The sequence below is a fragment of the Corapipo altera genome, unplaced genomic scaffold (genome assembly GCF_003945725.1).
Source record: "Corapipo altera isolate COAL_440 unplaced genomic scaffold, ASM394572v1 50, whole genome shotgun sequence".
In the NCBI taxonomy this organism is placed as follows: domain Eukaryota; kingdom Metazoa; phylum Chordata; class Aves; order Passeriformes; family Pipridae; genus Corapipo; species Corapipo altera.
The window spans coordinates 1823180-1847587 of NW_020884889.1; the positions used below are offsets into that span (position 1 = coordinate 1823180).

The window sequence follows — 24408 nt, forward strand, 5'->3', positions numbered from 1 at the left end:
TCAGTACGCTGGATTGAAAAGAAATTGGCAAAAGTGTGTTTTTAAAGTCCCCACCTCGCTCGTAGCTTCTTATTTTTGCCTGGGAGGAGGAGTTGCCTTCGTGGCAGCCAGCACGAATAGTGGGGAGTATGGGAAAAGACATAATTAGGATAGCATTAATTGCCCTTATCAGAGGATTTATTTTACAATGCCCTTTAATTCAAGCTGCCCCACCATACTTCAGTACATTCTCCAGCGATGGCTGTTTTAGTCCTGGAAGCTGTGCAGGGCCTGGCCAGGGACTCTCCGAAATCCACTCCGGCTTTTTGACTTCAGTGAACAAAGAGCCGTTAAATTACATGAACGCAAAGCTCCTTCGGGCTCTTCTGCACCGGTGGGACTTGTTTGAATCCTTATAAATACATTGAACTGACGCTGGCACTTTAAGTAAAGCCTTTCATGTCCTTTCCATGTAATGAGTATAGCCTCAGCCACGGCCAGTAATCTGCTTCCTTCTCTCATCCCTTGCTTTCCCTTCCCCCCGGTTCCGAACCTGCTGCTTCTCAGTTAGTGAGGCTCATCCCACTGTCTGCTGAGCTTCCCCACATCTCAGCTCAGGCATCGTACGCTCCTGACAGGCCTTCCAAGAGGGGGAAAAGTTGGTAGGGAATGCTGGTTTTCTCTGGACACAAATCAGGCTGCGTTTTGATGACAACTTGGTGAGGTTTGGAGCATTGCACTGGTACAGATTCTCATTGAATGTCTCACTGAGCCCAAAAAAATTACTTGTTCCTTATCCTCTTGCTGTGAGTGTGGGAACACAGCACCTTTCTAGCACTGCTGGGATGTGGTGGGGCATAGGGAGAAAAAGCTAAAATCCTGAGTCAGCATTCCCTCTCCACTGCTCTTTTAGAATTAAACTAGGAGTTTTTTCATCTCCAGCGCCGACAGAACTCGGAGGATCCAGCTGTACTGCACGGCAAAGTGCCTTTCAGGGATATCTGGCCCAGCTGTTGTGCTCCACCCAGGATAATAGTCTAAGCAAAGCAAAACGCTGCTTAATCCCAAGTCACTTTTTGTGCCCACGGTTTAACTTGGAGTTCCTGCTCTCCAGTACTTATCCTTCAGGGCTGAGGCTTGGCTCTCTCCAAACCAGCGTCATTACCAAAGCAGCACAAAATGCGCCACTGGATTTGCCAGTGTCTGGAGGAATATTGTGTCCTGGCAGGTTCATGGGAGTCTCCTGTCCACGTTGATGGGGAGACTGTGACTGCAGTGGCTGATTCCTGGCAGCGTTTGGCGCCTGGCTCAGCGCACTGTTTGGCAGTGGCTTTTCCACGAGGTGCGGGGCACGGCGGTGCCCAGAGCTGGCGGCTGCCACACCGTTCCTCGGTAGGAAATTGGATGCTTGCATTTGGCACCGCTGTGCCGTGTTCCCCGCGGCCAGGAGGGAGGCAGAGCGACACTGCAGCCGGGACAGATCCGTGGATCTGAATCGGAGCCACAGCTCTGAATCCGCTTTTCCTGCCCGGAGCGTAAGCGATTGGAAAAGCAGGTGATGTTTTCATTGAGAATTGTAGCTTGTAGAGCACTTAGTTCATGTCCCCTCCTGGACTTTGCTCGTTTGATCTCATGTGCATCACAGGCTGTTAAGTTTCAGCCAGGTATGTCTGTATTAACTCAAGAATTTCAGCCTAATCCAATTTTGCTCTGGAGAGACAGAGAGAGAGGTTAATTCCTTATCGTCTCCACAGACAATGATTGATTAGGTGAGAGATACTTAAGTGGTCCTAAAAGAGAGGCATATCCCACATAGCAGCAGGAGAGGCTCTGGGGGAAGGATTTAGTCTCCCATCTGTCCTGCATGGGAATTATTCCTGACACCAGCTCTGCTGACCAGCAGTGACCTTCAGCATAGTAACTAGCCAAACCTCTTAAAAAAAAAGTCTCTATCTTACATGGGACTTGATCTGGTGAGAGAGGCTCAGAAGCTTCTCAGAGCAAAGCCCCCATGTGCCCCTCTGATCTCCTCCTCCTAAATCTTTTGCTACCACAAATACATTTAACAGCACCAAATCTTCCCTGATCCTGGTGGACAGTTTCTGAAACTCTCAAATAAAAGTTCATTAATACAGGGCTGTAGTGGTGGGAACAAGTGGAGCAAGATAAAGGCAATTATAAAGTAATGACTTATAAAGATAATTCAGTGTTTCTGGTCCAGATGGGATGGTCACATCTATGCAAGGGGGATGCTGTGTGCAACAACTCCCAGAAACTGTATTGAAAGTATATTTTCTCCAAAAAAAGGTTTTAAATATAGTTTTTAAGTCAGAGTAGTTGGGCAGTAGTGTATTATCTTGCCCACTTTCTCCATTTTTGGCAAAACTTTTCAAAAGTTCAACTTCTCTGACAGTGTGGTGCCCCTGTTTTCAGCTCTTGGATCTCGTTGCACCTTCAAGTCAATAATGGAGGCCTATTTCCATATTGTCAGATAGTAACTGCCCACACCTAGTGTTCAGATTGGGACTACCCTTTGTAAATGGCTCTCCCACCCCGTTACTCCTGCTTCATAGTAAACCCTCCAATGGGCAGTACTGTGGTGACAATTCTTCTGTGCGCCAGGCACTGAAGTAAATGTTTGTCTGTCAAAATGTGCCTTTTGAATGTGCTTTGCCCAAGAGAAGTCGGTGTCAACAGCCCCTGTTTCTGTTGTTTTTAGAGTTCTTGTATTTTTCCATATGCCTTTGAGGTCCCTCAGTTGCAGAGGCTCATTCTGCTCTCCAGTCCTGTTCTGAGGTAGAAAAAGTGGCACATTTCAAGTGCTGAGTCAGTGGAACAGTGACACACAGCAGCACTGCTCTGCCGTGTGGTCCAAAGAGCGTTTGGAATGGAATAAATCTTGCAGTCCTGTTAAAACCATGCCAAAACACTTTTCAGACTGGGGAAATATTAATTGCAGGCTGACAAGAGTTTCTTGTGGACTGTCATCTCCAGCTTTAGCCACCTTGGGCAGGAGGATCTGCAGGGCTGATTGAGCCCAAATCTGTGAGGCTCATTCTCTCCTTAGAGGGGAAAGGAACTGATGGTCAGATCTCCAAGATTTTGTTTAATATGGTCCCTGTTTAGGCCACCGACCCGACAGCAGAAGGTCTGTGTTCCCAGGTCTTTTAGCAGAGTCACAGTGTGAAGTTGCCAAGTCTTCAAGGACTTTAATTATCATGCTGTAATTCCATCTGCGACCTTAATAAACATGATGTCTTGAGGGGTGATCTGCTTTCGTCCTCCTTTTGCATACCATGGGCTGATACACGAATGTTTGCATTTTTGGCATTCTTGATTTTTAGGTTTTTCTCTTAAAACGAGAAGAGAGACTGCATGAAAGTCAAAGGAAGTACAGTCAGTCGTCAGTGCAGTCGGGGTAGAATTTGCACAGCTGCCAGAATGAGGTTCAGATATTTTACTGGGTGATACAATATAAATGTTTAATTCACAGTGCATAACACTTTAAATAAATATCACTTGGCCACCCTCTAATGAGGATATGCTTGACCATTGACACCTCATATTCTGGCTGTAGTTTCTCTCACTAGTTTTTATGGCAGACTGTACATGTTTTAGAAAAACAACATGCAAAATTCAATTTATTCAATCTTGTCTAAAATGAGTCTTCAGTTTTGTAACATCACGTTTGAAACCCTGCATTTAAATTGCTGCTTGCAGACAGCTTTCAGGATTCAAACTGAACTTAAAACTGACTTTTATGGAGCAATAAACTGCAATGTCATATGCTAGATGGTGGCAACATACAGCTACTGTCTACTTTTAACTAAAGGCCTTGATGTTTCTCCTCTGTATTCCTTCTTTGAGAGACGTTTCCTTATTCCCTGCATCCCTTGCCATGCTGGATCCACCTGCATGCTGTTTCCCTAGAGGTTTTCCCTGTGCTGAAGGAGGGGAACAGTTAATTTTTGAGCCTGGCTGCACGAAGGAAGCAAAGTTTGGTTAGTGATTATTCTTTCTCATTGCTTTTTGTCCCATAACTGGAACTATTTCTTGGACTGACCAGCCAGAGAAAGAAGAGGAAGGGAAATAATGAAGGTGCTGCAGGAGGGCTCCCCCCACTCCTTGTTGGAACAGGTGGGAGGGCAAAAGGGAGCAGAAGGAGAATGCAATTGCAGCCATTGTAAATAAGGATTTCCTAGGTAAACAGGGATTTGTGTAGCACAAATCCACTGGAGTGAATTATTTGTTGCAGGTGTAGTGAGTCCCTTCTGTTCTCCCCACAGCTTCTAACTGTGTTTTTTTCACTTTTCGTAAGAGTTGAGTATCTCTAATTTGGGTCAATATTAGTTCTTAAGATATTGCCCTGTCTTTCTGGGAAGATAAGAAGTCATGGTTAGATGAAGGAAGCTGAGGGGGGAGGCAGCTCCCGACCAGCAGCATGGGCTCCTGCAGGCCCTCGGCAGCTTTTCATCCCAGCTCCCCCTGGTTTTATGTCAGCAGTGAGACCCACACAGTGCTGATAAACGTTTGGCTATTTCACTTTTGCTGAGGAGGGCTTGGCAAGGCATCACACACCTCTCCCAGCATCTTCCTGGACTGCCTTTACACAGGGGCTGTAGCTCTTCCACGTAGTTCTTGGATGGAAAGCGTTGCCCGTTATGCCGAGGGAAGCTGTTCCAGAAGCTCACTAGCACCACTCCCCCGTCCTCAGGCACGGCTGTTCCTGCTGCTTGTGTCGATGCCAGCACTCAAACATCAGGGAAACCAGAATGTTTGCACTGTGAGCTAATCTACTCTTTAAAGATGTTAGATAATGTAATAAAATAGCTCAGCGGTGCGTTGCAATTACCTTTCACATTTCGTCATGCTTCGAAAATTTTTGTCTTCTGAAACTGGGGCTATATTTTTAGTACAGTGCAATCAGAAATGTCTGGCCAAGAACCTGATATAGTACCTAGGAAAATGGAAATATTCCTTTAAATGTCTTCCAGAGCTGTGGTTTCCTCTGAGCATTAAACTCCATTTGTTATGTTCTGATTACATACTTTGGTCTGGGTTATATATGACTTGGTTTTATAATTCCATTTATATGGACAGTTTGATCTCTTCCTTGTATTTTTAATAACAGAAAGCAAAACTTAGATTTTTATTTTAGCCTGAGCTAAGCATAATTATTTAGTGGGCAAGAGAATCAAGATTACATTCTTGTGTTTGCCACGGAGGCTTACAGATTATTATTATTTTGTTTTTTCTTCATGGTTATGGCCAAAAGATTCATGCTATTAAAACCCAAACCATTATGTCAGGGTAATGGTTTCTGTAACTTGGAAGTGAAGAAAGGAGCTGAGTCTAGAGCTGGCTAACTTACCAGTGGATTTGGAGTGTGTTTGACATTAGGGTTTGGTATGATTCAACAGTGACATGAATTAGTGCATCTCTTACAAGCCTGCATTGTGGTGAGTTCACACAGTTCACTCTTTCTGGCATTTTGCAACACTGAGGGCACAAATTATTAGCAGTGCTCTCAGCCACTCCCATAAACTATGACCCCATACTGTCTTCTGCTCTTTTCCAGTCTTCAGTACATCTCTTTTCCTGTAAGGAAATTTACGGGCTAGAATTTATTGCACCACTTCCTGTGTAACATGGCAGAACTGTAGAATCCCCTGCAGCTCAGAAAGCTCCAGCTGGCACCTCGAGCAAGCCATCAGCTCTTGTTACCACACACCTTCTCATGCCCATGAGCCACCTGATCCCTGTCTAGTTACTCCCCTGTGGCACACAAAGCAAAACCAGAGCAGGGCAGACCAGCTCAGGTAAATGTCCCTTCAAGACAGTTTCCAGTCTCAGTACCAGTGGGAGTTGTCTGAAGGGAGAAGAGGAGAAGGGTGTTGTGGATAGGGTTAGGTTTTGATGTGCATTTTTTGATGTTGTGGAGTTGTTTTACTTTCTCTTTACTTTAGGCCTTTGACAAACTGGAGAGGCTGACATTTAATGGGTTGGGTGGTTTCTCTCCCATTTAAAGTGGACAGGAGGGTCACACTACAGAAAAAATCAACCTGCAAGAAGCCCAGGAAGCTGGACTTCCATGATAGGGAAGGCTTTCACCTACTTCTTAGCTCGTTGCAGATAACATTCTACATCTGCTAGGATGACACTGTTACCCCACCAGTGGGTCACAGAACCCACAGGACACTCATCCTGTGTCAGAGGACAGGGATTTGCATAATGGGAGGGCAGCAACAGGCAGGCCCCGGGTGTGCTGGGCCTTCAGTCCCAGCAGTAAAACCTTTTTCTTAGAAATCCTCGGAGTGTGAAATCCCAACCCTCAAGAACAGGCAGTGCTTCTGTTGAAAATCAACGTAAAGCAGTGAGCAGTGCAACATGTTCTGTAAATCACATGTGTTTGTCTCCTCACCCCTCCGAAGTGAGGCGAAGAAGTACCCTTGTGAGTTGATGGATTTAGTGGGGTTTGTATGTGATTTAACGTGCTTCAAATCAGTCACGGTGCTTTATTTCCTAGGCTTCATTAAGCCCGTGGTCTGCCCGCGTTGTGATCGTCACTCCGCACAGTTCTTACCAAATACCAGTTTTAATATCCGGATATAGATTTCTTCAATATCCTGCAATGCATTTTTCGGTGCTTTTCTGGGTAATTCTAATACTAAACAGTCAGTGATGCACCAGGCCCCCGAGCCACGTTTTCAGGTTAGCATAATGCTTTCCATCTTTCATCTTTGCGCAACACAGGCTGCTGTTACGTGTTGGGGTTTTTTTAGGACACACAGTACCCAAAAAGAGCTGCTTACTTAAAAGTACTCTAAAACAACACAGCTCTACTGTAAGTTCACCTCTTCTGTTCTGATCCGTCCTTGTGTCTTTTCCTTTCTACTCTCCCTCTGTCTTTGCTCCTCTCTTTTTTTTATCTATGGGAAATATCCAACGATACACTGTTTCCATGGAGAACAGGAGATCAACTCTGTATTATTCTGGCTTAAAGACCTGTAGAAACAAATGTCATTGCAGAGGGGAAAATAAAAGTTCTCTTCTGACTGTATGCTGAATAAAAAGATGGCAGGCTGAACAGATTTGGCTAAATTTGTCACCTGTGTTCCTGTGGCACTACTGAATTAGCTGTTAAAATTTCTGTGAAGAGAGGAAACAATTATTTTGCAAGTCAAGAAGTCAAACTTCTCTCAGAGACAGAGATTTGTTATTTGCTGGTGTGTATTGAAGCACTTCTGGACCTGGTGTAGATTTGTCTTCTCCGAACAGAAAAAAAAGTGCCTTTGAACATATTATCATTGCCTTAAAAATGAAAAAGAAAACTATCCCCTCAGGCATTTGACAGGAGGCCAGACCTCAGAGGACAGCTGAAGAGAGACAGACAGGTTTCTAACATCTGTTTTGGGTGGGTGGATTGTATTTGACTTTGGCGTTCACATCAAGACAAGGCAAAGGCAGGAGAGGCAGGGCTTGATGAAAAGCACAGTCCAGCAGCCTGCACACTGTCCTGTTGGACCTTTGATGGGAAAAACCCCCAACAGCCATGAAGTGAGGGTGAGAATCCTGGGGTACATGCAAAGCTTTCTGTAGGCTGTAGAGAAGAATCCTATTAACACTGGATTGGGCATCCCAAATCAAGTTGTTGCTATAGAGTGATGACCGACAGATGTCCTTGACACACGTCCTTGAGTGAAGCATGAGCCTTCCTCCCACCCTGAGTTCTCAGGGTGCCTCCCTGCTAGATGAGTTGTGTTGAACAGTGCTGCTATTTTAAGACTCAGGTGGTGTGTCAGTGCCCACTTTGTTTTCTGACACAGGGTGCAGCCCCCAGGGCTGAGTCATCAGTGGATCCCTCTGCCTCCAGCTGAGCCTGTTCCCAAAATTTGCTCTCGGTAGTGCTTTCCAAGCCTGCTGTCGACTGTGAGTTAGGAGCACCTATTTGCTCATGGGGTGCACATCAGAACCCTTATTAGCTCCAGCTCAAAACCGCACTGAGCTCGGGAACAACCTGCAGTTCAGATGACACAAGTATATCTCAGAAGAGTACTGAGGAAAATGCAGCAGAAAGTAGTCCTGTGTGTCCCTCTGAAAGCCCCATTGAAGGGCTCTGGCTCCCTCGTGGATGTGCCTTTGTGGGACAGCAGAAGAACACAGTCCCCATCCATGCACCCTGCCCTCCCGGGCCAGTGCCCGCCTGCCTCTGAACCGCGGCGATTTATAACACCCCGAGGACACGAGTGCCTGTTTCAATGCAGCTTTAAGCTGTCAGGCTGTAAATTGTCTTGGTTCAGGAGCTACTTCAAAGCAGCCCAGCCTTCCTGCAGCAAGAAGAAGGTTTTTTGGCAAACCCAGCACAAGTCGTTTGCTATTCATGAGTCAAATCCCTGATATGTTCTTGATCAGCAACTAAAAATGGGTCATAAGAAGACAAGGCATTGCTGTCTGGTGAAGGAAGCTGCAAACTCCACTGGCCTTCCCCATCTGTTGGCTAAAGCTCTTCTGCTTTCTCAGCAATGGCTTTTCCTCCCTCCCTGCTGTTTTCCATTGTGCTCAGCAGCACTGAGCACCCACAAGGTTTCCTGAAGCAACAGGGCCTTGACCCAGCAGGCAAACCTACCCAGAAGATCTCCCATTGCCCCTGTCTCCCAGATGAGTGAAAAGTGTCAATGGGGTATGGGAAAGGCACTAATAAAAATGATAAATTCCTTCAAGATGCCTGGTTTACAACTCTGGAAGGGCAGTGGTCAAGGGAGAGGGAAAGGAAACACCAGTTGGGTGAAAGCTGAGACTTGCAACCTGCAGTCTGGCAGCTGAGGGATGGAGGGACCAAGCCACAGTGGCTGCAGGTAACGGGCACAAGTTTTGGAGCCAGGTCCACTCTCCCAAAACTGCACCTGCAACAGCTTGGTTGCAGCCAGCAGAATGAAGTGTCCTCCAGGTTGGAAGGAAAGGAACAAAAAAAACCCTACTAAAGGACCAAAAAACTCCTTGTATGTATGGCTAATGTTCAGAAGAGAGTTCAGTGTGTTGTGTGAGTAGCAAATCCTTCCCCAGGCTGGGGAGTGTTTGAGGCAGTGTTTTTTTTTTTCCTTTCCATTTCTAGTGGCTAATGCATTTACATTCAGCATAACTGCATTTATCAGGATCCACATCTCCTGTTTTAATTTAGAGCATTACAAAAGCAACAGCTAAATATTCTTTTTGTCAGAGCTGGATGATGGATAGTGAACATCAGCAAGGCTTAAACACCCGTGTGGAGGTGAATCCCTCGCTCTGACAGACTGTGTGTAATGCAAGAGGCACTTGGTTACAGAGCACTGCAGAGTAACTCTGCTTGTTACTTTTCCAAACTGTGCCAGACAGCAAACTTCCAGAAAACCTCAGACCATATACAGTTAGCCAGCAACACTATGTGAAATCTTTAACCATATTTGAACGAACGGGCTGACTTGGACACGGCAAGGAGGGAAATGCCAGTCTGCCTGACAGCTCGTTTTAATAATGAGAAAGTTGTTCCACTGACAGGAGGACAATAAAAACTGTGGCTGCCTAGAAAGTTGTTGCCTTTCTTCTGGTTAGGAGCATATATGAAACTGCAGAGGAACGGGCTGGTCCTGTGCACATGCAGCCGTGCTTTTCCCTTCTTTCATCCCTTTTCCCTTCTTTCACCACTTTTCTCTTCTTTCTGGGGTGTTGAATCTGCACCCACCCTGCCAACCCTATCCAAGTGAGGCTCTGGTTTGCATTAGTAAATCACTACTTTCTCATAAAAATTGCCTGATTTTAAATATATTATCCCTTGTGCTTCAGCTTGTAGTTAAAGCTATTAATGCACAATTTATGGGAATTTTGGCTTACAGGGCATGAAAGTCAGATTCTTGAGAGGTTATCAGCCCTCTGATAATCAGCAGAGGGCAAACCTCCTCAGCTGATCCTTCATTGATCAAGGAACTATATCTTTTATCACCAAACTACTGTGTATTGCATGTCATTTAGATGGCAGAGCTCTCTGAGGCAGAGACCTTGTCATGGAATGGTTTTGGCAGTGCCACGTCTACACTGGGATGATGTACATATGTTTTCCAGTGATGAGACAAAGGGCAGGTTTTGCTTTTAACCTCAGGATAGCAGGCAGGCTTGAAGTCCTGCGTGGTGGTGACACAAGCACTGGGGAAACGCTTTCGCAATCGTGGCATCTCGCTGTGGAAATTCCGTCTGTGTTACTGCACGGTGCTCGTTACCATCACTGCCTTCTACAGCTCTGTTATCCCCTGGCCAGGGCTCAGCTGTGGATCCTCGTGGGCTGACTGAAACATGTGGCTTCTCCACATAAAACAAGGGTTTGTGACTTTATTTCCCTCCCCTCCTCTGAGCAATTACTAAACAATGCTTTTGGTGAAAAAAGAAAAAAAGTGCACGCGGTTAATCCCCACGCTTGAGAACAATGCTGTGCAGCTTTGGTGAGCCCTGGAAGCTGTCATCCTGCGCTGCTGCCCGTGTGAAATGAGCTGGTGATTGAGTCCAGGCCCTTGGAGACAGTATTCAAACCAGCTCCAGAAATGGTGGCTCTGGCTGAAAAACCATTTGGAAGATGAAGAAGCGCTCTGAGCTCGCGGGCTGGTGAGAGAGGAGGCGGAAAACCATCTGCCTGCGTCACAAACTGTTGGGCACCAGCTCTGTGGGAGTTTGTAAGGAACTCCATAGCTTGTTCTGATTTCCTACCAACGGGAATAAAAGGAGATAGATATTCTTTTAAATCCAGCTTGATTTAGGAGAACCAACCAGAGGATCATGGAGTAAGTTCCCATTTCATTGCTGGGTGCCTTGGAGGGGTGTCTTGCTGAGGCTGGACTTGGGCAGGAAACCCAGCCTTGCCTCGTGCTGCCAAATCCCCTCCTGCTGAGAGCAGGGCAGCCTTCAGCAATGGCCAACAAAGGATGACTTCAGCATAACCCTGGAAAAAACAGTTAGAGAGCACCATGTTGGAGCACTCATTGAAATCCAAGCGTGGGGGCGAGATGGCTGTGCCATCCACTTGACACTGCAGCAATTCACCATCACCTTATCCCTTGTGCTGTGCCAAACCAGGTGTCACCAGTGAGACACAAACAGAGCTGAGTGTTGTTGATCCAGTGAGGCCAAGTGGGCAGAATGAGCCCACTCTCAGAGTGTATTTAAGTGCTGGCTTCCTCTGTGTTTCAGATACCCTCGCCAGCATGAAGTGGTGTGCAGCTGCCACCTCCTAGGGACAGGCCACCACCAGTTTGGAAAGGGCTAAGGTTTCAAGAGTGAATCCTAAACAACATCCCTACTTCCAGCTGCTCGCCTGGCAGAGGCACAACACAGCAGCCCCCATGGAGCGGCTGTTGTGGCAGCTGGGAGGAGGGTTCACTAGCAGAGAAATTAGAAATCTGAAATATTTCCAATTTTCTGTCAATTTTCATTAGCTGATACTGATGCAACTGGCAAAAAAAAAAAGCGCCTTTACCATCGGTTATTAGGAAAACATAAAACAAATGGATTTATAAATGCCATTGTGGAAGAGGCTCTGTCACTTCAAGGCTGTCCTGGCACCACAGGTTTGAAGGGCTGCAGCTTTGACGCAGGCTGTTCAGTAGTTGGCCTTGTCTTGGGGACTTTATTCAGCATTCCCAGCTCCCCTCTCGCCCCTTTCCAAAAGATATATTCCTGACCCAAGTCTTTTCAAGGAATCAGAAACAGCAAGCATGGCTTGTTGCCATGAAAAAGGGGGCTGTGTCCCTCCTCTTCTAAAATGGTTCTGCTTAAACCGGAAGTGATGAACGTCTTGAAAATGAGTCTGTGTTTTAAAATACACCCCCACCTTTTTACACGCAGGGAAGAACTGCAGCAGTTGCTATTGTGAGGCTGAATCTCTGCCTAATTAAATTCACAGTAATCTCCTGTGAAGGCTCAAGGGAGGTTCAGAGCTTTGCGCTGATGTGACTGTTCCAGTCCTGTCCTTCAGTTCTGTTACTGTGACGTTGTCTCCATGTAGGGCTCCATGTTCCTCCTCAGGGATGGGGGTTCCTGAAACGTCCTGCAGCTAAAGGAAGCTGTGCTGGTGGGCACATGTTGGCAAGGCTGAAAGGGATGGATCCTGAGACAGACCCACTGGAGCCAGTCCTTCCCCCAGGCTTCCTGCTGAACCTGGTGTTGGCAGAGACCTGGAGACCTGGGGTGTGGTGCAGGATCACTGCTGTCCCCATGCAGTCTGGCAGAGAGGCTGCACTGCTCTGGCTCGATTTCTGATGTTGAGGTGGTGAGTGGATGCCTGGGCTGCAGCTGAAGTTTCTCCAAGCAGAGGGTTTCTTGTAAAGCAGCAGCTTGTGGTGGCCTTGCCAAGTGGACCAAAGAGGCTCATCATCCATCATGGCTCTCAACTCCTACAAAACCACTGGATATGGAAAGTAGCTCCCAAATAGGAATCTTTGAATTCCATGAACAGAAGTATTTCTAAATGATTACATTACTGCTTCTTGAAAACACATGGTGGAAAATCACACAGCAGTCCAGGAGGGGTCTTCTCTTCTGTAGTCCCTGCTCAGAGGAGACTGCAACCCTGTAACTCTGCTTTTAGCATCCAAAAAAATATTGGCCAGGGTGCCAGAAGCTTTCTGCTCATCATCTCCAAGAAACTACCCTCCAAGGGTCATGTGCTGCTCCTCTGGAATCTTAACACTTTTCGTGAGAAAGAGCAGATACAGACTTCCAAGGCTGTGGCTCTGTCTTTCATGGGCCTGTTGAAATTCATAATGAAAACCAAGTTTTCTTGTACTCTGCCTGTACTGCAGAGTAAAAGTGTGGAGTTGACAACAAGGAAAAGAAATCCTGAGATAGTATATTCGATGGACAAGTAATTTGGCATCATCCCTGAGTCTGGCTCTTAAATGAACAAATCAACAGCGAGTCACTGTATCCCTGGTTTTGTTTGGATCTGGGACAGAGGCTGGAGAGGGAAAGCTGAATCATTTGCCCCATGGGTCAAAGCCTTGAGCAAGGGGCGAGCCTTGTGCAGCACAGCAGTTTGCACCAGAACTCGTAATTTGGAAATTATACTAGAAACAGCTTTTGAGAATCATTTCTCAGGCAATCACAATGACAATTAGTCATTAGCACCTATGATGTTCTGATTCCTTAATAGCCGTAGCACAGAACATTTGTTAATATTTAGTGGTGTTTTATTTGTTTTTGTTTCTTTCAAAATCAGAACCTTTTGGAAGAAAACCTCGCAATCACATCCAGCTTTCTTAGGGTTTGCACCGTTAAATCCAAATATCCTAAACTGGCACATTCTGTTTTATCTGGTTTCTGTATCTTCATCTAGACCAGGAGGATGAAGCTCAGTTTAATGCAGGGCCAGGAGGAGGGAAGTTCTCTGCTTCCTAGCTGGAGGATCTCAGTTCCCAAGTGCCTTGGACTGCTCCCACGTGTAGGTTTTGGGTAATGAGATCGTCAAGCTCAGGGTCAGAGGCGAGGTACTCGATGCCAGTTTTGAAAACCCATTCATTTTTGCAGGTTTTCTTCTTTCTGTTGCCAAACTGGAAATACTTTAAAGGCTACTTGGTTTGAGAAACTGTAAATGAATAAGTAATTTTTAAGCTCTTCTACTTGCTTAAACAAGAAAGGATTGGGAGAAGAACAGTTGTTTAATTAAACAGCTACTTGGTATGGTTCACAAAAGCTTGAACTCCAGCAGTAACTCTCTTAATTCACAGATTCCTTGGGAATTCAATGACCTTGAGTTTGCTGTGCTTGAAACTTGCCTTGGTGCTTGGCTTCCTTTCTGGAATACTTAGGAGAGGAGAGCTGTGCAGAAGGCACTGCGAGGCTCTTGAGCGAGACCAGCACTGCTTCACTTAGGATCATATAAGAAGAGGCATTTGTGCTGTACAAAATAAACTTCTTGCTTCAGAGCATGCCTGGAGTTATTGCACCCAGAGGTCACAGCTGGATCTGCCTCTGCCTCCCTAGTAATCTGCCATGGAAATTTTGAGTACTGGCTGCTCAGGATGATTTTCTTGCCCCTCTTTATGAAACAAAGCAAATGTAAACCAGCAGCACATGATGGATGTTGTGTGAGAAGTAACTTGTCTGAGGAATCACATCATTTAATCGTGCTCCAGAGTTCAGGGCTTCACTTGCCAGCTGAGAGGGAAGTCTGATCTCCCAGCGCCGAGTGGCGTTTCCTGCATCCTTTCCTGTAATGGCAACTGGGGAGGTTACAGGCGTGAACGAGTGGCCAAGTTCAGTGGACATGAGTGTTTATCCATTACTTCCCTGTGTTTGTCTCCACCATAATAACTCTCTGAAAGAGTGGCTTCAGTCATGTCAGTGTTTAGCTGTGGGATCACACATAAAGTATCGGGATTTAAACAGAGAGAACCTTGAATACCCAGAGCTGTATCCAGAGGGTCTCTGCAGTCTCCCCCTCCACCATAGGGATGTCATCAGTAAACAAAGCCCCACTGTTCCTTCCCTTGGCAAAGTATTTAATCAATTGAACTGTACTGATGACATAAAAAACAGGAAATAATGATCTGTTGTGGTTAATAACTGCAAGTGCCAAAGCTGTGTGAGTGCAGCTACAAGTATTTCATGCGATTCCTTGGGAAGTGGTTGCACTTCAACCAGCCAACAGGACCTGCCCCCAATACACCACCTCTGCTGCATCTGTGGAAGGAGGAGCAAGGAGAAGATAGGGGTGAGCATCTTGCCTACTTTTGGCTGCAGAGCTGTGGGGCGGGGGCAGGGCTGTCCCAGCACTGGTGTTACTCCCATAGGACGACAGCTCCACACTGGCTGTGGAGAGGGACCACATACTCATCCCCTCCAGACAGAGGTGCTCAACACTAGGTGACATTAACCATCTTTTAATTAGCTTGCCTTTGTAGTTAAAGCCCATCTTGGGCATTTCGAAACCTGCCATACAACATGTCCTGTCCATGATTGCTTTTCATGAGACTTGTGGGGCTGCGTTCTCTGGGCTTTGGTAGTACAATCTGGAGCTGTGAGAGAAAGCCCTTGGGGGCTAATCCGTGGCTGCAGGCCAGTTTCTGCATAAACTGGTCTTATTTTTAAAGTCCATTTTCTCCAGTACACTTTTTTTTGGCCTGCAAAAGACTTCTTCATTTAAAACGAAGAACATAACACTCTCTCCTTTCAGTTGGTCTTTTGGACACAAGCCAGCAGTGCCCACAACAGCTGTACCACAGTTTAAACATTCAGTCTCTAATGGTTTGGGGAACATTAGGGTTTTTAAGGCTTCAACAGGTCTAGAGTAAATAGTGGTCAATAAAGAGTAGCTCTTCTTTGTATCCCTATGCTCTCAGTGCTCCGCACTAGAATAAAGCATGCTTAGAATATAATCATTGCAAAATTAATATCCATGAAAGGTTCTTTTTCTGAAAAGAATCACAGAGGAACCTGTTTCACTAAAAGAAGAGTTTGCAGGAGTTCAGCTCTCAGGGCTCTGGTAACAGGCATGGGGAGGTTTGCACGTAATGTCTTTTGGAGATGTGCGTGTGCTGGGCTTGTGTCGCTCCCCACGTGTGTGTTTAATGGCTGCTATGTGGGAGGAGCAAATAAATTATAGGTATTACTTTTTCTGTGGCCTTCCTGCACCCTGCTATTAATGATGTACACAAGAGTTAATTATGATTTTTTTGTCTTCCTTATGGCGTTCTGGTGTTGCGTGGAGTTGGAAGTTGGTTTGTGCTAATAGATAATATTTAGCATGGTGGTTTGGACCCAGATCAGGTAGAAATTATGTTAGCAGTGATTTGTGACGGTTGAGCATTGCCCTTGTTAGTGATTGAACCCAATGTTACTACTGTCTTAGTGATTTGAGCAAGTTGATGTCGGTGAGGAGCTGTCAAACAGCATGGAGGGAACTACTTATTTCCCCAAAGTCTGTAGATGTGGGTGAGAAAATACAACCACTTCTTATTGTGCAGAAAAGCCCATGAGCATCCCAGGGCTTCTGTGGCCCTGGGTCAGTGTCCACGGGCGCCTCATCCCAGGAAGGGTTAAATTGTTCCACTGGCCTCTGGCCACTTGGACTTTGTGTACAACACTTCATGCTGCTGTGAAAAAATAGTTTGTGAGTCCTTGTACTCTCCACAGGGAATTTATTAACCCCTTCCAATACTCTTTGTGTTTCCTGCCAGTGTACCTTGGCTCCGAGATGGGTGATTGGAGCTGCGGGAAGCTGGCACATCCCGTGCCTGCTGCAGCTTGCAGAATGAAGGGAGACAAGAGGGACACTGGAGTAGGAGAGGGGGAGACTTCACAGGAAAAATATTGAACGTGCCAGCCTTGCAAGGCATTCTTGTGAAAAATAGGATTATATAGAAGCCTGGCTGCTGTGGTGCCTCTCATTAACTGCTCTGCAGGGTTGGCTGGAGCGCAGGGTTTGGGCAGTTGTCACCTTTTTGGCTGGAGCAAGGTGGCTGTTGATTGGTGTTTCGGTTGTAAATTGCTTTGTGTTGAAGCACCAGTAAAGTCTTGCTGAGATATGTTTTATTTTCAGTTCAGTTTTTGAAGCAAGGTAGGTTTTGGAAGAGGCAAGATGTAGTATTAGAAGTTCCAAAGTTAACCAGTGTACCAAAAAAGTGACTCCTGAGGGGCAAGGCACAGTTTTAAAGTGTGCCTCTTAACTTTATTTAGGGCCATTTGCTAGGGGTTCCTATCTTTACTTCCATTGGGAAGTTTCATAACATTTTCCTGCCCATCGGTATTCTATTAAAACTTCGTTGTGTAATCTAAAAGTCTTTCTGCTCCTCATGGTTTCCTCTTGTAGCTAATTCAGAATGCCCTAGGTAGCAATTTTGGAGTAAATGCATTCAGGCTGCGTGGTCTTGATTTTGTTTTCTTATAAATTCAAAACAAGATTTGAAATTAAGTCCTCTTGTCAATTTTCCTTTAAATAATGGAAATCAGATAGTGATGTGATTTAAGAACTTTTATCTAATGTCACAATACTCCTGGGAAAGCCTCTGCCTTTAGTTGTAGTTAAAAGGTCAGTAAAATTATTGCCATATGCCTTTAGTGCTTCTAGTTCTTTATATATGTAGCTTGAGAGAGGATAGATCAGTGGAGTCAGTAAAATATCCATGTGGGTCCTGCAGTGTTGGGCTGATCTTGTTCTTCCCGTGTGAGCTCTCCACTGTAATAAATTGTGCTCACAGGACTGACCCTAAGTGGGTGTGATTTGAGGTCTCCTAGAGCCTTTCACAGGAACAGTGAGGTTCAAAGTGACCAAAAAATAAAGTGTTATTAGTAGAGGAAACAATATGGGGATAGAAATGAAGAACATCTTTGGGTGAGTGGAAAAACATGCTTCGTTTGGATAACTCTGCTGAACGTAGGATTAGACCAGGCGACCTCTGCCCGTAGCGCGCTTTTAAATCTTGCATGACTTCTAAAGGGATATTATACATCTCGACAGGCAGCTCATCTGGGGCCTGCCAAGAGGCCATGGCCAAGATGTTCTCCTTTGGCTGCATTGCTGTACAGATCCATCTATCCTCTGGCCTGGATTGCTCCCAGACAGCAGGCACGCAGCAGGGATCGCTTGGGGGAGAGCGGGAAGAAGGTGAACTTGAGCAGGAAAGAAGGAGTGGGGGGCTGGGGGTGACCCATGAAATAAATGTCCTTTCTTTCTCAATCTGGCTGAAATTCCTCCCTCCCTCCTTTGCAATGAATTACATTTGTTCAAATTAAAATCCACGCTTCCAGTAGGCACAGCTTGCTCCCGAGCTGTCGGCAGCGATGCGCCGAGTGGCAGCTTTCAGCGTGCACACAGCTGGTGTGTTAAGATAGCAGCAATTAAATCCAGGTGTAAGTTTATTCCTAGCTTCAGTGTCTGTCCACAATAATGGGAAAAATGCAACCTAAGGCCTAATAAAACAGGGCTTGCACTCCCTCTGAGCAGCTGGTAAAGGGAGGGTTTCTGTTCCGGTGATTTTCCCTTTAGTGCTCGGTTTAATTGCCGTCATATTTGAGCCGTTCTCGCTGGTTTTTGTTTTCGGTTTAGCTCTTTGCTAATCTTTACAGCCCTTCACAGTCCTTTGTGGTTTATTGACTGTTGTTACCTGTAGCAAATTCTACTGGCAGCAACATCGATGGGGTCCCATATTGAATGAAGGTGCAGTGCCAGCTCCTCTGGCAGGTTGATGATGTTTGTGCTGTGGCATAGAATCATGATCTTTATAAATTTCCTTTACCGAAGCTGGTATATACCTTTGGCCTCTTGGGCTTTTTTCTCTTGTTTTTCTTTTTTTTTTCAGCTTATTTTCCACATTATCATCGTGATTTCTCTTTCATGCTATCAGGTACTGCCTGTGCTACTGAAAACAGGAAAGCTGGTTTGTCTGCTTTCCTAAGGCTTGTAAATCTAATCTCAGCTCTCTGTCTTCTTCTTTTGAAATAGCAGTTTCCATAAGATGTTTTTATCGTAGTGTACACATGCATCCTGTATTACCTGCCTTCTGGAACTCTAGGAATCTCAGGTACACTTTACTGACATTTTAAAATGACAACTGTAGCCTTGCATTGCAGCACTTGAAATAATGTATTTGGCATCTAGACTAAAACATTCAGCAACCTGGATTTTGAATGCCTAAACCTGGATTTTCTTTTATTATTCTTTATTCTTTATTATTATTATTATTATTATTATTATTATTATTATTATTATTATTAAAACAATGGGAGGCAGACAAATAGTTAAGAGTTTTGTAGTGAACACTTCATGGTGTTTTTTCCTGGTGATGGTGTGTTGTGAAAAAATGAGCTTACAGTCGACTTACTGCTCAGTTGTTTGCCCGATGGTGATATCTCTAGAATGGGCTGTACTAATCCCAAATCCATGATAGATGTTTCTTTCACCAGTTTACAATGAATAATCCTCTTAATTTCCTTGAATGGCAGCTGGTATTGCTACAACCTGTGCCTAAACCCAAGAACAGCTTACTCAGAAAGCCTTCTGGCCCTGCAAGCGAGGAGGAATTCTCTCCCAGCGGGGTTGCGTGGGCTGACTTTCACAGGGACCGCACTGCCGGGACTGTAACTTTTCCTCTCTCTCTTCTAGATGCAGCAGCTGTTCTATGAGAATTATGAGAAGAACAAAAAGGGCTACATTCGAGACCTGAGGAACAGCAAAATACACCGAGCTATAACTCTGCACCCCAATAAGAACCCCCCGTACCAGTACAGGCTTCACAGCTACATGTTGAGCCGCAAGATAGCGGAGCTGCGTCACCGGACTGTGCAGCTGCACCGGGAGATCGTCCTGATGAGCAAATACAGCAACACTGAAATCCACAAAGAAGACCTGCAGCTGGGGATGCCACCCTCCTTCATGCGATTCCAGCCCCGCCACCGGGAAGAGATCTTGGAATGGGAGTTTCTTACAGGAAAATATTTGTATTCGGGTGCTGACGGGCAGCCCCCGCGGAGAGGAATGGACTCATCTCAGCGTGAAGCGTTGGATGACATCGTTATGCAGGTCATGGAAATGATCAATGCCAACGCTAAGACCCGGGGGAGGATCATAGATTTCAAGGAAATACAGTATGGCTATCGCAGGGTGAACCCCATGTACGGAGCAGAGTACGTTCTGGACTTGTTGCTCCTGTACAAGAAACACAAGGGGAAGAAGATGACGGTCCCCGTCCGGAGGCACGCGTACCTGCAGCAGACGTTCAGCAAGATCCAGTTCATGGAACACGAAGAGATGGATGCCAAAGAGCTGGCCAGCAAAATCAACCAGGATTCTGGATCCTTGTCTTTCCTCTCCAACTCGCTGAAGATGTTCGTTCCCTTCCAGCTCAGCAGATCCAAAGCAGAGAGGAAGGAGCTCAAAGACAAGAAGATCAACATCCTGATTCCTCTCTCCGGGCGTTTTGACATGTTCGCAAGGTTCATGGGGAATTTTGAAAAGACGTGCCTCATTCCAAACCAGAATGTCAAGCTGGTTGTCCTGATTTTCAACTCCAACTCCAACCCTGACAGAGCGAAGCAGATCGATCTGATGAGGGAATACCGCTCCAAGTACCCCAAGGCTGACATGCAGGTTCTGCCCGTGTCGGGGGAGTTCTCGAGGGCGTTGGCTCTGGAAGTCGGATCTTCTCAGTTCCAGAACGAGTCTTTACTTTTTTTCTGTGATGTTGACTTAGTGTTTACTGCAGAATTCCTCCAGCGGTGTAGAGCCAATACAGTTTTGGGTCAACAAGTGTATTTTCCCATCATTTTTAGCCAGTATGATCCAAAGATTGTTTATAGTGGAAAGGTTCCTAGTGACAATCATTTTGCCTTCACCCAGAAAACAGGTTTCTGGAGGAACTATGGCTTTGGTATCACCTGTATTTACAAAGGTGATCTTCTTCAAGCAGGTGGCTTTGATGTCTCCATCCAAGGTTGGGGCCTTGAAGACGTAGATCTATTTAACAAAGTCATTCAATCTGGCTTAAAAATTTTCCGAAGCCAAGAAATTGGAGTAGTCCATGTGCATCACCCTGTTTTTTGTGACCCTAATCTTGATCCAAAACAATATAAAATGTGCTTGGGGTCCAAAGCTTCAACTTATGGGTCCACACAACAGCTGGCTGAAATATGGTTTGAAAAAAATGACCCAAATTTTGGGAAAAGCAGCAATACTAATGGCTCAGTGAGGACAGCCTAATGTCCAGCTATGCTGGAAAAGACTTTTTTTTTAATTATCTAATTTATTTTTGGGAAAATGTTTTTTGATAATTCACTTTTAAAAGACCACACAGGATATATTTTAGAAATCATCGTTGTTTTCTTACAAAGCGCTCGTTTCGAGAAGAACAAGGCCCTTGGGTTTTTTTTGTTGTCGTGTTTTTGGTTTTGAACAAAACTGTGATCAATATTTGCCTTCAGACAAAACAAAATAATTGTTTAAGAGTTATCTGACCAATCAGCGGAAATCTGACTTGAATTAGAATTTCCTTATGAACAAAAGATTGTTTCCTGCCGTTTCCTTTGCCGTCTTCGTTGCTGGGATTCTGTAAATTGGGACCTGAGCGTGCAAAGCCAAGTGACAAAACGCTTGTGTCTAAATGTTTTGGTGTGACTGCTGCCGTGCAAAGATTCTGCTCCTTTGGTTCAGCATAGCCATGAATTTTCAGTTTGTGTTAGACCAAACCAAACCGCTGTGGCGATGAGAAGGGTGGTAATCGCACGAGGGGGTTTTTCCTAATTATTTCCTGATTATTTCAGTTTAAAAATACACTTCCACTTATTATGGGCAGGCGACTCCAAGGGAGGGAAGGAAGTAAGCACAACCCGTGATCCGGTTAGTCCCTGTAGAAATTGTTGTGGTTTATATTTGGTCCATATATGGACGGAATGTTTTAGGAATCCGTGGTGGGTTCTGTGTATTGTCCTCAACCGCTGTCCTAGAGCTGAGCGATGCGACCAAGAAATGCTGAGGTGTGATGTGGGAGGGGAAGAGGCTGGGAAATGGGAATCTCTTGCAACCAAACAGCAACACGCAGCGAACAATCCAAGATTCCTGAAAATAACTTGGAAAACTCCTCTGCACCGAGTGTCCTGCGCCCGATCGCATCGACTTTGTTCAGTCAATTACATGATGTTAATGGGAACAATTATTACATTTGATTACTAGTTTCGTTTTGGGATTAATTTTTTCTGTATCTTCTAGACCGTTAATTTATTTAATATCCATTGTTTTAGATTCTTGACCTTTCCTTGAATATCTGTTAGTCATTTTAATATTTTATATATATATATATGTGTGTGTAAATATATATATATATATTAGGAATGTATTGCATCTTCTCACTGATAAGGTAGTGTACATCATACTTATAGTAAATGATCTCCAAAGATTACTTTCTAAAATATTTTTTCACGAATCTTTCTTTTTCCCCCCCCCAAATTTCTTTAACATTTTTGGAATTACTTCAGTGAGCTTATGAATTTATTTGGTATTCTAAGAGGAACTGGGGATGGGGAGGCTGAATACAAGGAAAGTGGGATCCCTATGAATGAACACCTAGTAAGGTAAGAGAAAATACACAAAATAAAGTGCCTTAAAGCCAGAAAGGGAACCCTGTACATTGACACTTGGACAGTGTATGGAAATTGTCATTGAGCAGACGATCTCTTGGGACCTACCTACCTGTAAATATCCTGCTCAGCAGAAACAAAAAATAAAAACCAGTGAACAATATATTTTTCTATCATATCCTCCAGCACCATTTCGTCTCATTGCCCTCCGTTCCACTTTGCCTACTCTTTGGGAAGTGGAGGCGAGTGAAGGAACAGAGAAAAGCCAATGCTTAGGTGGTTGTTGCCATGTTTGAAGGGATCTTACAGAGCAATTGCTATTCCAGTAGAAGAAATAACCATTGTTCACATGTGTATGGAGTACAAACTGCAGCTAGTGTAGAGTTGGTGTCTTACAATGTTCATCGTTTTCTGGTGACAGTCCCAAGGATGTAGGTACTTGGATGAATTCAGTGCATGGAATTTTTTTTCCTTCTCTCTTTTTTTTTTTTTTTTTTAAGACTTGCTTCTAAGATGCAATAAAGATTTTTTTTTATTTGCAATTGGAGCTGCTCACGTGGTCAGTCCGTATCGTTTCATCCAACATAGGCACAGTGCAGAGGTAACACACCTTTGGGAAGTCCAGGTAAAAGGATCTCCCATCTTTCCAAGAGTTTTGACCTCTCATGTTGTGTTTTGGCCTGGAATAACCTTAGTGCCACATCCGTGGCTGTGGGGAAAGGGAGAAGAAACCTCTTCATCAGACTTCAGCACACAGTGCTGTTGAGCTCTGCCATCCCCTGGTTTTGACTTTTTCCTCATGAAAAGATTCAAAATACTTTTGCTGTCTGAAAATATCCGCAGCTATAGATTCCAAATGCATACAGTGACAAGGCTGAATGATGTCATAATGTTTTGTGTATTCAAAACACAGTAAAAATAATTTTGAAGTGGGTTGAGAACTTATTTTTAATAGCTCTGCCAGTTGTTCAGTATTGGCGTGAGGCTTTTTTTATGTAAAAATTAAGTCCCAAAGCAAGAATCTTAGGGATTGCAGAAGTGTTTCTTCACACAGGGGAAAGGGGAAAAAAAAGCAACTTGTATTTGTGGCTGCAGAAAAGAGCTTGAAGAATAGGAACCCTAAAGAACTGCACCAAAAGAGAGGGGGGATAAAAGCCCTGTATTGGTACTATATTTATTAACATTTATGATCACGGAGGACTTTTTTTAGCCCATAACAGCTGGTAAAAGCAGAATGTATGTAACTGGAAAAAGCCATTTAATAACCAGCACCCATCTGGTATTGGGGTTTTTTTTTGCTCAGTTGCTGCAGTTCTAATTCTGTTACCAAATCTGTATTAAAAGTGACTTTTCCATCAAGTTTGCAGGCAGCTCTGGAGGCCCCACATTGTTCACACCGATCATGTATTTTATGGACTCACAGCTTAAAAGTAATCAATTTTGAAGTTAAATCTCCAATTATAGCCCTCTATGATAAACTTTAACAGTATAAAACCCATTTTATAATAAAATAAGGGGTATTTGCTGCCCCAGTTGTAAGGAGCTGGACAGGTGGAAGCCATCGGTGGTCAGGTACTAACCCAGCCTTCACAAAAATGCCTTCTGGGGCTGGAACATTTTATCTGCAATTTACTCCAGTTGTTTGGTTTAGAGAAAAGTTTCCTTCATGCTGAGAAGCCTGTTGGTGCTGCGAAACCCCAGAGGGTTTGCCTCTAGGTACGAGAAAATGAGGTGGTGCCATCCTGAAATCCTGAAGAACATGGTGACCAGTCATGTGCTGAGCATTGCTGTCTATTGAGATGCTTGTCTTCTTCATTAAAACAATTAAAAATGTGAGACACTTCTTTCCCTCGTTTTTCTGGTGTAGGTAACCCGGGTTGGATGCCGTGCTGGCCACGGGCATCCTCACAGCAATAAAACTCCCACCCAAGCAGAGCTTTGCAGCCCCTCAGCACTTGGATTTAAACCCTTCACCTTCTCTGAGCACCCATGGAGGCGAACACTGTCCCACATCCCTGTGCCAAGGATGAACTTGCCAGTCAGAGCTCAGAAAAAACTTTGCCATTTCCACTTTCCTGGAGCTCACAGGGCCATACAAGAGTTTTGCACCCACGTTGGTTTGTGCTTGGCTTGTTGGTGGTCCTGGAGGGCCTTGGGGGTCCCTTGTGTCTGCTGAGCTGTTGGAGTGGCCACCTCCCACCAGGGAAGGTGTTGTGAAAACCACTTGGGATGACCCATCACCACCCTCACCCTTCAGGGATTTTTGCTCCCTCAGTGACCAAGACGGGTTGAGGTGACCATTGGGGGGGACCAACAAAGGAGCCTAAAGCCAACACTGGCAAG

The 24408-nt window shown here is 44.9% G+C and overlaps 1 protein-coding gene across 1 annotated transcript in view; it reads left to right on the top strand.

The window, feature by feature from the left end:
• Window positions 1-23901, top strand: part of CHSY1 (chondroitin sulfate synthase 1) — a 77158-nt gene extending 53257 nt beyond the window's left edge. The window contains exon 3 of the mRNA XM_027644403.1: window positions 19100-23901. Within this exon, the coding sequence (XP_027500204.1) occupies window positions 19100-20692 (1593 nt within the window). The 3' untranslated portion in view covers window positions 20693-23901. The remainder of the gene's footprint in view (window positions 1-19099) is intronic.
• Window positions 23902-24408: the final 507 nt, after the last annotated feature.